Genomic DNA, 17,717 nt, shown 5'->3' on the forward strand with positions numbered 1-17,717 from the left:
TATCCTATTATTCTATTCAAGGTTTTAGAAGATCACTTACAAAGGAAGTTATGACTATTAGAAGTCAATAGGCACCAAAAAAAAAGAAAAAAAAAGACCTGAGGGGCAGCTAGATGGCACAGTGGATAGAGCACCGGCCCTGGATTCAGGAGGACCTGAGTTCAAATCCAACCTCAGACACTTGACAGTTACTAGCTCTGTGACCCTAGGTAAGTCACTTAACCCTCATTGCCCTACCCCCCCCCAAAAAAAAGTCATTATGGCTTCATCAAAAATAAGTCATTTCAAATTAACATAATTTCCCTTTCTGGCAAGATAACTAGGCTGGTAGAGATCAAGGGGATACTATAAATATAATATAGATATATTTTTTTAAAGTATTTGCAAAATCTCTCAAGCTACTTTTGGTTATAAGACAGCAAAACATAAGCTAGATGATATTACTGCTATTAAATCAGATTGCCATTGGCTCAAAAGGAAGCCTTTAGTGGAATGCCCCAAGTATCTGTCCCTCGTGCTAGTCAACATTTTAACCAAAGCTTTGCATCATAGCATAGATAGCAAACTTGAAAATTTATACACAGCTATCTTAACACATTGGATGAAATCCCAGATCTAAGAATATCTCAGCATAGAATGATGGGTCAAACTTAATAAGATAAAATATAACAAAGAAAAATGTAAAGTTCTATAGTCAGGAGAAAAAATCAACTTCAAAAGTACAAGATCAAAGAGACATGGCTAGGCAATAACTCATGTGGAAAAAGGTTTTAGTGAATTGTAAACTAAATGGGCCAATAATACGACATAGGAACCAAAAAAACTAATGACATTCCAAGATGAATTAAGAGACTTATGGTGTTCAGAAAAAAGAGAGAGTATATTTCCATTATACTACACCCTAATCAGGCTACAAATAGAATACTGTGTTTAATTCTATGCTCCACTTTTTGGAAAGACAAAGGCTAGAATGTGCCCAGAAAAAGGCAACCAGGATGGAGAGAGGACTGAAGAATATCTTTTATCAGCATCATTAGAATATTCTTTATCATCTGAAGCAGTGTAATCTTGTGGTAAAGTACTGAAATTCCCTTCTGGATCTAAAGTTTTGATCCTAATCCTTAAAGATGTTTAATCAGGAGAAGAGAAGATTTAATGAGCAGAGGATATTTGTCTCCAAGTATTCAATGAGCAGTCATGAGGGAGAAGGATTCATTTGGTTCTGCTTGCCTCAGACAGCAGAAGGAGCAATTGGGAGGAAGTAAGAAAGGCAGATTTAGGATTAATGTTATGGAAAACTTCCAAAATATAGAGCTGTCCAAAAGTAGAATAGGTTGCCTTAATAGGGGCTGCTAGGTGGTGCAGTGGATAGAGCACTGGTCCTGAAGTTGGAAGGACCTGAGTTCAAATCTCACTTTGGACACATACTAGCTGTGTGGTCCTAGGCAAGTCACTTAACCCTAATTGCCTTAAACATCCAGAGTCAACTGCAGGGTGAAGCCAAGATAGTAAAGGAAAGACAGTGAGCTCTTGAACTCAAGACACAATCACTCCAAAAAACATCCAAATAATGCCACAGGAAAATGCCTAGAGCAGCAAAACTCGCAGAAGAATGTCCTGAAATCATCTTCTAACCAAGAACAGCTTGGAAGGTCAGAAGGAGGGAGCTGCTGTGCTGATACAGGAGTGGAGCCCAACCCCACAGTCACCCTGACACAAATCCAGTCCCAAGAAGTCCTCACCAGAGAAGGAGACCCCCAGAGCCTCTGAATCAGCTGAAGCACCAGTGTCATCTGGAACTAAGTTCACAGTCTGGTGAGAGGGCTGAGCCCTGGGCAGGGGGGAGACTACAGGGGTCTATGCTGGTGCTGAGGCAGAACTTGGATTTTTCACCCCTGCTGAGAACCATGGTAGGCTTGAGTAGCAGTGGCCCAGGTGGGGGAGGGGCACAGGCTTGCTGGAGCTAACAACCACAACACACAAAGCTGGTTGATTAGCAAGTTGGTCTTGGATCATCTATGGACCAGGGAATAGGCCAGGCGAGTGAAGAACCTGATTCTCCTTAAATCATACCACCTGGGACTTCTTAAGCTTGGGATACTGCAGCCTGGAAACAGTGCCCCACTTTAAGGAGCTAAAAGTCAAGTAAAAGAAAGGCAAGATGAGCAGACAGAGAAAGGTTGAAGACCATAGAAAGTTTGTTCAGTAACAAAGAAGACCGAGGGGCACCCTCAGAGGAAGATGTCAACATCAGGGCCCCTATATCTAAAGCTTTCAAGAAAAATATGAATTGCACTCAGGCCATGGAGGTACTCAAAAAGGACTTTGAAGATAAAGTTAGAGAAGTAGAGGGAAAAATGGAAAGACCAATGAGGGTGATGCAGGAAAGACATGAGAAAAAAGTCAACAGCTTGAAAAGCCAAATGGAAAAGCTGTCTGATGAAAATAATTGCTTAAGAATTAAGATTGAACAAATGGAAGCCAGTGACTTTATGAGAAACCAAGACACAATAAAGCAAATCCAAATGAATAAAAAAATAGAGAGCAATGTGAAATATCTTTTGGGAAAAACTGCTGACCTGGAAAATAGGTCCAGGAGAGATCATTTGAAAATTATTGGTCTACCTGAAAACCATGATCAAGGAAAGAGCTTAGACATCATCTTCCAAGATATTCTCAGGGAAAATTGCCCTGAAATTCTAGAAGAAGAAGCTAAAATAGAAACTGAAAGAATTCACTGATCACCTCCAGAAAGAGATCCCAAAAGGAAAACTCCTAGGAATATTATAGCCAAATTCCAGAGCTCTCAGGTCAAGGAGAAAATATTGCAAGCTGCCAAAAAGAAAGAATTCAAGTACTGTGGAGCCCCAGTCAGGACAGCACAGGATCTAGCAGCTTCTACATTAAAGGACCAGAGGGCATGGAATATGATATTCCAGAGGGCAAAGGAAATAGGATTACAACCAAGAATCACCTACCCAGCAAAACTCAGCATAATCTTTCAGTGGAAAAAATGAGACTTTAATGAAAAAGAAGACTTTCAGATATTTGTGATGAAAAGACCTGAACTGAATGGAAAATTTGACTTTCAAATACAAGACCCTAGAGAACTATAAAAAATTGGAGTTGGGGTACATACCTGGGGTCATACAGTGGGTGACTGTCTTATGTCTGAGGCCAGGTTTTGGCTCTGATCCCCGAGTCTAGGGGTGGTGCTTTGTCCACTGTGTCACCTAGCTGCCCCATGATGACATCCTTAGGGTTAAATTGAGGAGTGAGGGGAATTCACTGGGGGAGGGGGAAGGACAGAGGTGAAATCCTACATGAAAGAAACAGGAAAAGGCTTATGGAGTATGGGAAGAGCTGGGAGAGAAGCAGGGCAGTAAATGAATTTTACACTCATCAGAAAAGGCTCAAAGAGCTCAAACTCATCAGAGTTGGCTCAAGGAGGGACTAACACACACACACACACACACACACACACACACACACACCCAACTGGGTGGAGTAATCTATTTAATCTGAGCAGTAAATGAGCCTAACACTCATCAGAATTGGCTCAAAGACCTCAATCTCATTAGAATTGGCTCAAGGAAGGAATAATGTACACACTCAATTGGGTGGAGTAATCTCTCTAACCCTGCAGGAAAATAGGAGAGGAAAGGGGACAAAGAGAGAGGGGCAAAAGAAGGAAGGGCAGAGTAGGGGAGGGGACAGACAGAAGCAAATCCCTTTTGAAGAGTGATAGGATGAAAGAAGATGGATAATAGAATAAATATCATGGGGAAGGGAATAGGATGGAAGGGAAACAATTAACAATAGTAATCAAGAAAAAGAAAAAAGGGGGAAAATTGTACAAAAAATATTTATAGCAACTCTTTGTGGAGGCTAAGAATTGAGAATCAAGGGAATGTCCATCAATTGAAGAATGATGGAAAAAGCTGTGCTATATGATTGTGGTGGAATGGTCTTGTGCTATAGGAAATGACCCAGAAAAACCTGCAAAGACTAATGAACATGGATGTATAGTGAAGTGAATAGAGCTGGGAGGACATTGTGCATAGTGACAGCAGTATTGTTCAATGAGCAATTGTGAATGACTTAACTACTCTAAGCAATGCAATGATCCAAGACAATCCCAAGGAACTGATGAGGAAGCTTACTATTCACCCCCATAGAAAGAACTGATAAAAAGAACACTTGTGGATTGTACATATATAACGTGGTTGCAATCTTGTGGAAGGGGAAAGGGAAAGGGAGGGAGGGAGAGAAAAAAATGTGGAACTCTAAATCTTATGAAAATGAATGTTGAAAACTACCCTTACATGTAACTAGAAAAAATTAAATAAATGTTTGTTGCTTAAAAAAAAAAACCATCCAGAGTCATTTCCCCTCATACTGATATATATCTTATCACAGGACCCATATGGCTCTGGAGGAGAGAGTGAGGTTGGTCTTCTTGCACAACCCTCCTTCACTTAAATCCAATTCACTCCAAGTCATGACAACACCTCATGTCAGGGTCCTCTTTGGGAATGAAGGACAAACAACAAGATTGCCTTAAGAAATAATATCCTTGGGAGCAGCTAGGTGGATAGAGCACCGGCCCTGGATTCAGAAAGACCTGAGTTCAAATCCAGCCTCAGACACTTGACACTTACTAGCTGTGTGACCCTGGGCAAGTCACTTAATCCCCACTGCCCCGCCAAAAATTAAAAAAAAATAAAAATAATATCCTCCCCCTCATGTCTTCCAAGGGCAAGCTGAATGACCATTTGTTGGAGTTGTCATAGAAAAGATTTCTGGAACAGAAATTTCTACATTACATGAACCTGATGCAATGTGAAATAGAACCAGGAAAGCAATATATACAATGTAAATGGAAAGAACAAACAAAAAACAATAAAAAATAAACAAAGAATGAGCCTGGACATAAAGAAGAGGTATGAGAAGATAATTCCTCCCCTTCATACCTTCAGAGGTATGTGTGTTTACTGGGGGGAAGGGTGTCCACAAGTGTGGAAGGAATCGTATTTATTGATTTTGCTGAATTTTCTTCTTCCTCTTTTTTCTTTTCTTTTTAAAAATTCTTTCCCCTCCAGAAGGGGAGTAAGGGAAGAAAATGAGGGAATAGGGCAGCTAGGTGGCACAGTGGATAAAGCACCGGCCCTGCATTCAGGAGGACCTGAGTTCAATCCAGCCTCAGATACTTAACACTTACTAGCTTGTGTGATCCTGGGCAAGTCACTTAACCCTCACTGCCTTGCCCAAAAAAAAAAAAAAAGGGAATAAAAACAATGTAAAGACAAAAGATATAAATGAACATCTATTTTTTAAAAGGCAGAAAGGGTGGGGAGCCCTTCTTGGTCAGGTATGGCTAGCTAAGATGGCCTCTGATTCCTAGATTCTAGGTCTCAGAGCTTCCTATCCCAGAAGCTATCAGTATAGTTCCAATCTCAGGTACTCCCAGAATCTTGCAATCTCAAATGTAGAAGGGATTTCCTGACCTTCCACACACTTCTGAATACCTTGCAATATGGCTTCCAAATCACACCATATGACTAAAACTACTCTCTCATCTGGTTTCTGTAAGGTTCTCCCAAAACAGCTAAATCCCTTTCTTATCTTTATTCTAATTGCTCTCTCTTAGCTTCGGACACAATCAATCACCCCTTCTTCCTCCATACTCATCCCTTCCTACAATTCAATAAACATTCAACTTACTATGTCCCAATTCTCTAAGCTGCCTCAGAGTTCTTCACCAGTCTCTTTTTCTGGATCCTCCTCCTTCTATAAGGTGCTTTCCTGAAACAACTACTCTGTCTCTACCTTTTCTCCCTCCATGATTTCATCAGTTTAAAGATATCACCTCTCCCCTGGATTCCAGGAGCTAATTACCAACTGCTTGCAGGACATCACCCAGATGTTCTGTCAGCAATTCAAACTCAACATGTTCCAAACAGAACTCATTTCCCCCAAAATCTGCTCTTCTTCCCAAATTCCACATTTGTCTTGTGGCTGCCACCAACCACCCTTTGAGTCATCAGTCAGAGTCCTTAGAATTGCCCTGCACTCTACTCTTCCTAAATTCCCATACCAATCAATGAGCCATGTCTTATTGATTCTATCTCCATGTTATCTCTGGAATCCATCCCCTTTTCTCCAATCATAGAGCCTCTACCCTAGTTCAGACCAACATTACCTCCTAATTGGTCTCTCAGCTGCCAGAATTAAATTACTAAAATGCCTTCCCCAAAAACTTCTTCCCTCAAAATTTCTCAGTGGCTCACTATTACCCAACAATCAAATACAAAATCTTTAGTCTAGCATTTGAACAATCTGCAACCTGGCTCCCACCTGCTTTTCAGTCTTAATTCCTATTACTCTTCTTCATATATTCTTTATTCCAATTTAAATGACTTTTCCTATTACATACATGTTACTTCATCTACTGTTTCTACATCTTTACACAATTGGTAACCTACATTTGGAATGTATTCCCTCCATACTATCACCTCTAGGAATCCCTAGATTTCTTCAAGACATTGCTCAGATGCTAATACCTATACAAAGGCTTTCCAGATTACTGATAGTTATTAAAGTTCTGGCCCTGTTGAAATTACCTTGTATTCTCATCCAAGCTTCTGGAAAGCAATTTGGAACTATACCCCAAAAGCTCTTAAACTTTGACCCAGCAAGAAAGAGGGAAAAGGACCCATAGATACAAAAATATTTATAGCAGTTCTTTTTGTGATGGCAAGGAATTAAAAACTCAGGTGTTGTCCATCAATTGGAGAATGGCTGAACAAGTTATGGTATATGAATGTGATGGAATATTACTTGCACTGTAAGAAAATTATAAAGGGGACAGTTTCAGAAAAATAGGAGCAAAAACAGGAGAGCAATTTCTACAATAACAGTAATACTATAAAGATAATCACTTTAAAAGACTTAGTAACTCTGATCAATGCAATAACCAACCACAATTCCAAAGGAATCATGATGAAACATGCAATCCATAAAGAGCTGATGGACTCAGAATGCAGACAGAAGAATATTTTCTCCCTTTTTTTAGACATGACTAATGTGAGAATTTATTTTGCATGACTATACATATTTGTAATTGGTTTTTTCTCTTGCCTTCTCAATGGGTGGAAGAAGGGAAAAAAGGGAGATAATTCAGAACTGAAATTTTTAATGAACTTTTTAAAATTAAAATTAAAAGTTTTAGAAAAAGAAATTACTTTGTATTTATTTTGTATATGTAATATATTTATTGATGTATTTATTTGTGCACATATTCCATTCCCCAAGTAAAATATAAGCTCCTTAATGGTAAGAACTGTTTCATTCTAGTCTTTGTATCCCTAGCACAGTGCCTTATACATAATAGGCATTTAAGACCTCAGAGGTCTTCTAACCCAACCTATTTTTTTTTAAACTTGAACAGCCAGTGGGAAATTCCCTCCACTAATGCCGCTCTGCATTTCATAACCTACAGAGAGTTGCTTGGAGAACTAAGAGAAGTCAGAGGAATTTTCCAGGGTCAAAAGGCCAGTATGTATTAGAAGGCATACATGAACCCAGGTCTTCCTCACTCCTTCTATACATACCCGATCAAAATCCCTTTTAAAATATCTCTGAAGAGTGGTTATCTAATCATCTCTTAAATACCTCAAGTGAGGAAGAGCCCACTGCCTTTCAAAGCATACCCTTCCACTTTTTGATAGCTCTAATTTTTTACATTTTCTATTATATCAAGTCTAAATCTGCTTCTCTGTAATTTCTACCAAAAGTTCCTCTTTTGCCTTTTGAGACAAATTAGATCAAGTCTGATTTTTCTTCCATGGAACACTCTCATTCACATCTCTTCTCCAGGCACAATTCCACAATTCTTTCAAGTGATCCTTCATGGTCTCTAACTCTCTATTCCCAATAGCCTTTTAAACATATTCAAGAATCACAATGTTCTTCCAAAATGTAACACCCAGACTTAGGTACAATATTCTTGACATAGTCTAATTAGAGAAAAGTACAGCAGAATTTCTACCTCCATTTTTCTGAAAATTATACTAAGAGCTTCTGAAACTCCCAAACTCATTGAGTTTGAAGAGACTAAAACTGCCATATCTGCTATCTAACCACACCTCTCCCAACCTGTATTTTCAATTTTTTTTTAACTCCTATCTATGTCTTTATACTTACTAGATTTGATCCCTCATTCTTGACTGGTGAAATCTTTCTGGATCCTGTCATCCAACTTAGTTATTAATCCTAGCTTTGTGGTCATCTACAAATTTGATATAGATCCCACCTATGCCTTTACCCAAGCAAGTGATAATAACAAAGGCCAATTTCAGGTCCTTTCATCTTGAGAGCTATCAACTATCCAATCTAGCTTGAAAGCACAGAGAGGAAAAGACAGCACTGACAAAGACTGAGGAGAGAAGTTTGAAGGAGATAGTTGACAAGGTTACTAGGTCAGGGGAATGCTGTATACACAGATTAATGAAGAGAATTTATACTTTTAAGTGTCATGCCATCCACTTCTGAAATTAAATGTTCCTATAAACAAAAAACTATATGAAAGGAGCTCTAGGGGGCCCCTAGGTGGCACAGTGGATAAAGCACTGGCCCTGGATTCAGGAGGATCTGAGTTCAAATCCAGCCTCAGACACTTCACACTTACTAGCTGTGTGACCCTGGGCAAGTCGCTTAACTCTCATTGCCCTACCAAAAAAAAAAAAAAAGAAGAAGAAAGGAGCTCTATAGGTAGCCAACTTTAATGTCTCTCATGACAATCAACCCACATGCCCTCAGAACCCGACTCAAAATATCCCTGTATATCCTTTTTTTACCCCAGCAGAGAAGATAAAACACACCCCAGGTACAGGAAAAATCTGCATTTCTAATTTCTTTTTTAAAAAATAATAAACATTTTTATTTATAGTTTTGAGTTTCAAATTTTATCCCTCCTTCCTTCCCTGCCTTCTCTCTTCCCTTAGGCAGTGAGCAATCAGATATGGGTTATACACGTGCAATTATGCATTTCTAATGTCAAAGCACAAACTGATGATTTCCGACCAAGCTATACAAAATAGGAACTAGCCCAATTATCTTCATTTTTTTTACCTAGCTGGTTAATCTTAACAATATTGCTGGGGGCAGCTAGATGGCGCAGTGGAGAGAGCACCGGCCCTGGAGTCAGGAGTACCTGAGTTCAAATCTGGCCTCAGACACTTAACACTCACTAGCTGTGTGACCCTGGGCAAGTCACTTAACCCCAATTGCCTCACTAAAACAAAAACAAAAACAACAATATTGCTGGAGCCCAGGCATACCGAGTTTTCTTTCATCCCTGACTTGCCAAAGCAAAGGCTCTCTGTGTATGTCTTAAGATACTGAGTATCAGACACATTTATATACATGCTAAATAATCACTGTAGCTCTCAGGAATATTTTTTTTAAGTGACTGAATCTTGTTCTGGGCTCTTACATCCATGAACTATACTACAATTCTTGAAGTTAGTTTGGTTCTGACTTTGATTACCCCAAATCCTAGCAGTGTCTTTTAATGAATAATTATTATTTTATCCAGTTAGAAGATAATTTTAGTACCTGAAAACAATTAAAATTTAATGCTATTGATGATGTTTCTGGTTCTTCTGAGGCTGATAGTCTCCTAACATACTATTCTTTTTTTTTCCCCACTCAAACATTTTTATTTAAAGTTTTGAGTTCCAGGGCAGCTAGGTGGTGCAGTAGATAGAGCACTGGATCCTGGATTCAGGAGGACCTGAGTGCAAATCCAGCCTCAGACACTGGACACTTACTGGCTGTGTGACCTTGGGCAAGTTACTTAATCCTGAATGCCTCACCAATAAATAAATAAAAGAAAGAAAGAGGTTTTGAGTTCCAAATTCTATTTTTCCCTCTCTCCCTCCCCCCTCCCCAAGGTAGCAATCAATCAGATTATACATGTGCAATTATGTAAAACATTTCCATATTAATAATTTTGCATAAGACAATTAAAAGAAAAAAAAGAAAGTGAAAAAAGCATGCTTCAGTCAGTTCTTTCTCTAGAGGTGGCTAGTATGCTTCTTCACTAGTCCTTTGGGATTGTCTTGAATCATTTTATTGCTGAGAAGAGCTAAGTCATTCACAGTTCTCCATCAAAAACTATTGGTGTTACTGTGTACAACATTCACCTGGTTCTGTTCACTTCACTATATGTCAGTTCAGTAAGATACTATTCTTGAAAGCAGAAAAACAACAACAAATTCTTACCACCATTCAACACAGTTCAAGGAGCAATGTGAAATTTGAACATATCTATCAAGAAGGAAAAATGAATTTGTTTGAAATTTTACTTATTAGAAAATGGATTTATTGAGAAGTCTGAAATAAAGCTCAGAGGCCATTAACAAACCTGGACTTTCAGGTTTAAAAAATAAAATATATTCAAGTGCTAGAGGATAGGCACTTTTTTTTTCTTTGGTGGGGCAATGAGGGTCACACAGCTGTCAAGTAAGGGTCAAGTGTCTGAGGCCAGATTTGAATTCAGATCCTCCTGAATCCGGGGCGGTGCTTTGTCCATTGCACCACCTAGCTGCCCCAAAACAAATAGAGAACTGATGAGTCATTTGTTAATCTGGTCTTTTGGCATAAACCCTAAGGCAGAATAAGAGTTCAGAAGGGATGCTTTCAGCTAATAGCAGTAAATAAGGATAGGAGCAAAATCCAGGAAAAAAAAAAGCAGAAGACAAAAGTCAGCATCAGGTCCCCCTACTATTAATTTACCATCCACTGCCAATATACCAGCTCCATATGCTTCCACTCCAGAAAAGCTTCCAGGCAAGAATTTTCTGATTCCAACTGCTGCAACAGCTGAAACAGAAAGGCAAACCCCAAATGAGAAAAAAGAGAACCCATGGGGCACCTATGCATACCACCATCCTCTCAGTCACCCAGACTGTGCCCCACCCCAATCCACCAGTAGCCAAGACTTGTTTTTACATTAGTAACATCTCTAAGAAATGCTCTGTTCTCTCTCCTGACATTCCTGATACAGGCCCTCAACATCTCATGACTGTCTAGACTGTTGCAACAGCCAGTTGAAATGGTCTCCCTACAGTCATGAGATGTTGAGGGCCTGTATCAGGAATGTCAGGAGAGAGAACAGAGCATTTCTTAAGAGATGTTACAAATGTAAAAACAAGTCTTTTTCTTTGTCATTTATTCATAGGTACTTAAACTCTTTCCCTTGATTGGAAGGCCATATATCCTTCTTCCATTAGTAAACTCTGTTGGTTTATCTGTTTATTTTCTGGGACTTTTAGTTTTCTTCCTCCTTATATTTCTTTAGTCCTTTTCCTCTATTTTATTTTTGCTCACTTTCTAACTCTTTTCATGGATATATTCCTAGAGGTTGGATGTAAAAGAATCTCAGCTCCTCCCAAGCTGGGTAATTCATTTATGGGTAGTCTTGTGAAACTCTTTTGTCCAGGTTGTGCTAGAGTAGGGTAGGGTATATTGAGTGAGAGTTCGTTAATTAGGGATTATTGGCTTGTTGTCCTTTTAGTTCATCGACTTTTTTTATCTTGTTTGAATTCTTGTTAAGACAACTGAAATTGCTTTATCTCTGATGCACAATTCCTACTTTGGAGAAGTTTGGCAAAGGCTTTTGGGATCAGAAAAAAATGTCTAGCTTTACATCTTGTTGGTCATTTGAGCAGATGTCTGTATTATTTGCTATTAATTTTGTATTTACTTCTGTTCATATCGAATCCACTTAATAAAAAAAAATTCCTTGATGGTCAAGTCAAGCATTTTTTAAGTACCTAGTATGTGTCTGACAGTGCTAAGGATTCAAAGAAAGTAAAAAAACAGTCTCCACTCTCAGGGAGATTATGGTCTAATGTGAGAGACAACATGCAAACACTTGTGTGCAGAGAAGATATATATATATATATATATAAAAATATATTGTGTGTGTGTGTTTGTGTCTGGGTGTCTGTGTGGCATGAAGATTAAGGAGGACTGGAAAGACTTCTTGCAGAAAGTGGGTCTTTAGTTGAGACATGAAGGAAGCCAGGGAAACTAGGAGGCAGAGACAAGGAAGAAGAAAATTCTAGGCATGGGGAGAGCCAGGAATAACGTCTAGAATTGGAGGATGGGAAGTATTATGAGAGAAACTAGCAAGGAGGCCAATGTCACCGTATGACTGAATACTGAGTAAGGTATACAAAGCCGAGAAAGATGGGAGGGGACCAGGTCGTGAAGTGCTTTAAACACCAAACAGTGGATTTTCTTGTGATAGGAAGCCAATGGAATTTATTAAGGGGGATGGCATGGTCAAGTCTGAGTTTCAGGAAGATTATGTTGGCAATTGAGTGGAGGATAGACTGGAGAGGTGCGAGACTTGAAATACTTATCCCAAAAAGATACCTTTAAGGTCTAGTACTGTGTTTGTTCTCATTTCTCTCTCTCTCTCTCTCTCTCTCTCTCTCTCCCCCCCCCTTTCCTAACCCTTACCTCAGCTCTCCATGGCCTCCCACCCCACCCACACCCAAAAAATAAAATAAAATATGACCTGAAAACCATAAAAATAAAAGTCCTAGAAGAAAAAACTTGAAGAGACTTACATGAACTGATGTATAATGAAGTGAACAGAGGCAAGAGAATGTTGTACACAGTAACAACAATACTATATGATGAAGAACTGTGAATGACTTAGCTATTCTCAACAATATAATGATCCAAGACAATCCTAAAGGACTAATGATAAAAGAACTGAACTGAATATAGACTGAAGGATGTTATTTTTCAGTTTTCCTTTTTTTTTTCCTTTTGAGTCTTCTTATACAAAATGACTAATATGGAAATGTTTTACATTTTAAAAAAAGAATCACATAAGAATACATAAAAGTACTTTGAAAAAAATCCTGTAAATAAAAGCAGAAGGACAGATGTACTTAGAGACTGCCATCATCACCAGATGAGGGCTTGGCTTGAGGAACAAAGATGGTGGAGAGACAACAGGAAGTTGCCTTAGTTCTCCCTAATTCTCCTTGAAACAATTTTAAATGACACTTCAAAATGAATTGTGGAGCAACAGAACACACAAAAGAATGGGCAAAACAATTTTCTAGCCCAAGATAACTTAGAATGACTGCAGGAATGATGTCTTAACTGGGTAAAAGGGGAGCACAGCCCAACACAGGTGGTGGCTGGACAAGCCAGGAGGAGGACCTTAGCCCTAGCATAGATCAACAACCAAGGTCCTGCAGCCCTGGCTAAGCAGGCTAGTGGTACAATAAGCCAACTGTGAGGTCTTCAGCTCCAATATAACAGGATAATGGCCAGGCCTGGCAGGCCCAGATGCCCCAGTACAAGAGAACCGCCAACCCCAAAGCCACTGGTGCAACAGGCACAACTAGTCCCAGCAATGCCGGCACATGAGGCGAGCCACAAGCCATGGAGGACCCAGCAAGCTGCCATTCCCAGAGGGCCCCATACAGCAAGACACCAGGCACCTGGCCTTGACACAAGAAGCTTGGGACAGAGTCCCCGGTACCCCAGGAACAAAACTCAGCTTTAAGAGTCATGAAATACACTGAAAAATTAGAAGAAGAAAAAAAAGCCCTCACCATAGAAAGCGACTATGGTAAAGGAAAGACCAAAACACAAACTCAAAAAAGGAAAACAATGTCAAAATGCCTACATATGAAGCCTCAAAGAGAAATATGAATTGGTCTCAAGGATAAAAAGGCCTCCCAAAAGAACTAAAGGATTTTAAAAATCAAATAAGAGAGGGAAAAGAAAAAATGGCAAAAGAAATGAGTTATACAAGAGAATTCTGAAAAAAATTCAATAGGTTCATAAAGGCAGCACAAAAATAGGAAAATATGTACAAAAATTAAATGAAGAAAACAACTCCTTGAAAAGTAAAAGTAGACAAATGGAAAAGGAAGAACAAAAACTAACTGAAGACAACAATTCCTTAAAAATCAGAATTGGACAAATGGAAGCTAATGAATGCAGAAAACATCAATAATCAATCAAACAAAATAAAAAGAATGAAAAATAGAAGAAAATATAAAATATCTCATGGGAAAAACAACTGACCTAAAAAAAAGATCAAGGAGAAGAGATGATTTAAGAATTATTGAACTACATGAAAGCCATGAATAAAAACAGAACCTAGACAGAATTTTTCAAGAAATTATCAAGGAAGGGGCAGCTAGGGGCAGCTAGGTGGCGATAAAGCACCGGCCTTGGATTCAAGAGGACCTGAGTTCAATTCCAACCTCAGACACTTGACACTTGCTAGCTGTGTGACCCTGGGCAAGTCACTTAACCCCCATTGCCTTGCCAAAAAAACAAACAAACAAACAAAAAAAAAAAAAGGAAGGGGCAGCTAGGTGGTGCAGTGGATAAAGCACTGGTCCTAGATTCAGAAGGACCTGAGTTCAAATCCAGCTTCAGAAACTTGATACTTGCTAGCTATGTGACCTTGGGCAAGTCACTTAACCCTTATTAGCCCACACCAAAAAAAAAAAATTTTTTTTTAAAAAGAAAGAAAGAAGAAATTATCAAGGAAAAATGCTCTGGTATCCTAGAACCAGAGAGTAAAATAATAATTTTTAAAACCCCACTGATCACCTCCGGAAAGAGATCCCAAAATGAAAACTTCCAAATTCTAAAACTCTGTGGTCATGGAGAAAATACTGCAAGCAGTCAGAAAGAAACAATTCAAATACCACAGAGCTATGACTATAAGAATTATATTAATTATTACTATTGTGCTATAAGAAATGATAAGCTTGCACAAAATGATGAGAAATGAGCAGAAGCAAGAGAATACCTTATACAGTAATAGCAATATTATTTTAAGGACAACTTTGAGTGAACGAGTTATTTTGTCTATTATAAATATGAAAGTTAACTATAAGGGTCATTTAAAGAAAGATGCTATCTGCATCCAGAGAAAGAACTGATAAATAAATGTATGCATAAGATCTCATAAATATTTATATGTACATAGGTATGTACACACACACCCCATTTTTGTCTAGTGGTAGCCATCTCTGGAGGCAAGGGGAAGAAAAAAGAAATTGACATGATGATGTTGTTGTATATTTGAAAGGAATTAACAAGTTGTACATAGTATATTTGCAATTTCACATACAATCATCTTTTTATTATACTATATTATGGAAATGCTTGTTTTATTCCATAAATTAATTTTTTTTCAAATCTGTACTCATCTTCATGACTGTGATCAGAAGTAAAACACTGGTGAGACAGATTGAAAAGAGAAAAAAGTATAAACAGGGGAAAATAGATTGAGAGGAACATATGGTAAGCATAACTATGAATGTGACTGGGATGTACTCAGCCATAAAATGGAAATGAATAGCAGAATGGATTAAAAACCAGACTCCTGCAGTATGCTATTTACAAGAAACACATTTGAAGCAGAGGTCTCTGGTAAAAAGCTAGAGCAGAATATATTACACTTCAGCTACTAAAGTTAAAAAAAAAAGGTGGCAATCATGATCTCTGAAAAAGCAGAGGCAAAAACAGATTTAATTAAAAGAAACAAGGTAGGAAAACTACATCTTCCTAAAAGATCCTAAAAGATAATGAAAGGGGCAGCTAGGTGGCACACTGGATAGAGCACTGGCTCTGGATTCGGGAGGACCTGAGTTCAAATCTGGCCTCAGATACTTGATACTTAACTAGCTGTGTGACCCTGGGCAAGTCACTTAACCCCAATTGCCTCACCAAAAAAAAAAAAAAGAAAGAAAGAAAGAGAAGATAATGAAGTAGTATCAATATTAAACATATATGCACCAAATGGTGTGGCATCTAAATTTTTGAAGAAGCTGAATGAGTTTATAGGAGAAAATAGACAGTAAAACTATACTAGTGGGAGATCTCAACTTTCCCCTCACAGAACTAGATAAATTTAACCAAAAAAAATAAACAAGAAAGAAGTTAAGGAGGAGAATAGAAATTTTAGAAAAGTTAGATATGATAGAACTATGAAGAAAAATGAATGGGGATGGAAAGGAATATACATTTTTCTCAGCAGTACATGGCACCTACAGAAAAACTAACCATGTATTAGGGCATAAAACCTCACAATCAAATGCAGAAAGGCAGAAATATTTAATATATCCTTTTCAGGTCATGATGCAATAAAAATTACATTTAATAAAGAGCATGGGGAAAGACATTAAAAATTAATTGGAAACTAAATAATCTAATCCCAAAGAATTTCATCAAAGACAAAGACAACAAATGAGACAACATAAAATTTATGGGATGCAGCCAAAGCAGTAGTTAGGGGAAAATTTATACTTCTAAACACTTACATCAATAAAATAGAGAAAGAACAGATCATGCAACTAAAAAAGCCAGAAGCAATCCTGTAAGCCAGCCAGCTCCCCCTAGCCCCCAGAAAAGCCAGCAGACTGCAGCACAGCAAGGCCACACCCCAGATGCCCAACCCCCAAGGATAGGACACCAGTGAGACCCTATGCCCCCAGGAAAGATGAACAGCAAGATCATTTCCCCATGGCCAGCCAGCAAAAAAGTCCTATTTCCATAGCAACACAGAAGGAAGGCCCCCACCCCCTGGAGCAGAAATCCCATACCCAGGGGAGGCCAGAATGGAGGCTCAACCCCCTCAACCCCCAGTACAAGCCAGTTGAGAGGCCTCCCCTCCAGTGCAAGCCAGCAGCTAGGCCCTTGAAGACCAGTGCAAGCCAGAATAAAGACCCTGAGCCCCAGCTCAAGAAGCTTGGGACAGTGCAGTCAAGAGCCTAACTATCACATAAAAATATCAAGTAACAAAATAGGCCTAAAAAATGAGGGAGGAGAAAACAAAAAGACAACTTGAGGCCAAATTTGAACTCAGGTCCTCCTGAATACAGGGCCCATGCTTTATGCACTTACTAGCTGTGTGACCCTGGGCAAGTCACTTAACCCTCATTGTCCCAGCAAAAACAAAAAACAAAAACACAAACAAAAAAAGATAAATATAAATCAAAAAAATCTTCAGGTTTCCCTTCATACCCAGCAAAGTAGCAAACATGAAAAGAAAGAGGATTAGTCAATGTTGGAGGAAATATGTAAATAGGGGTGCTTTAATATCGCCGGTAAAAATGTGAATTAGTACAACCTTTATATGAAACTTTGGAATTATGGGAAGGGACTAAAAGTGTATATACCCTTTTACCAGCTTGTACCCAAAGAGATGAAAAAAAAGGCCCCATATGTATTAAAATATTTATAGCAATACTTTTTTTGTGGTAGCAAAGAACTGGAAATAAAGTAAATGCCCAATGATTGGGATATACAAATTGTCGGTCAATAAGCATTTACTAAGTACCTACTATGTGCCAAGCACTGTGCTAAGTACTGGGATACAAAGAAAGACACCAGCCTTCAAGTTCACATTCTAATTGGGGAGACCATGAAAACAACTACACGCAAACAAGATAAATTCAGAGATGTTCAATCCAAGATACATCCAGGATAATTTAGAGGTGTTCAATCGAGGAAAGACATTTGCATTAAGGGGATGAAGAAAGGTTTCTTGTAGAAAGTGTAAATGTAGCTAGGAATTAAAGGAAATCTAGGGAAGGCAGGAAACAAAGACAAAGAAGGAGAATATTCTAGGCTTAGGGAACAGCCAGAAAAAAATG

At 38.6% G+C, this 17,717-nt stretch overlaps 1 protein-coding gene across 1 annotated transcript in view; it reads right to left on the reverse strand.

The window, feature by feature from the left end:
• The window catches only part of TEDC1 (tubulin epsilon and delta complex 1), an 80,132-nt gene that overhangs the window by 27,216 nt on the left and 35,199 nt on the right, over positions 1–17,717 (reverse strand). The window contains exon 6 of the mRNA XM_043983739.1: positions 10,801–10,887. Coding sequence (XP_043839674.1) covers positions 10,801–10,887 — 87 coding nt within the window. The remainder of the gene's footprint in view (positions 1–10,800; positions 10,888–17,717) is intronic.

This window comes from Dromiciops gliroides, chromosome 2 (assembly GCF_019393635.1).
Source record: "Dromiciops gliroides isolate mDroGli1 chromosome 2, mDroGli1.pri, whole genome shotgun sequence".
Taxonomy (NCBI): Eukaryota; Metazoa; Chordata; class Mammalia; order Microbiotheria; family Microbiotheriidae; genus Dromiciops; species Dromiciops gliroides.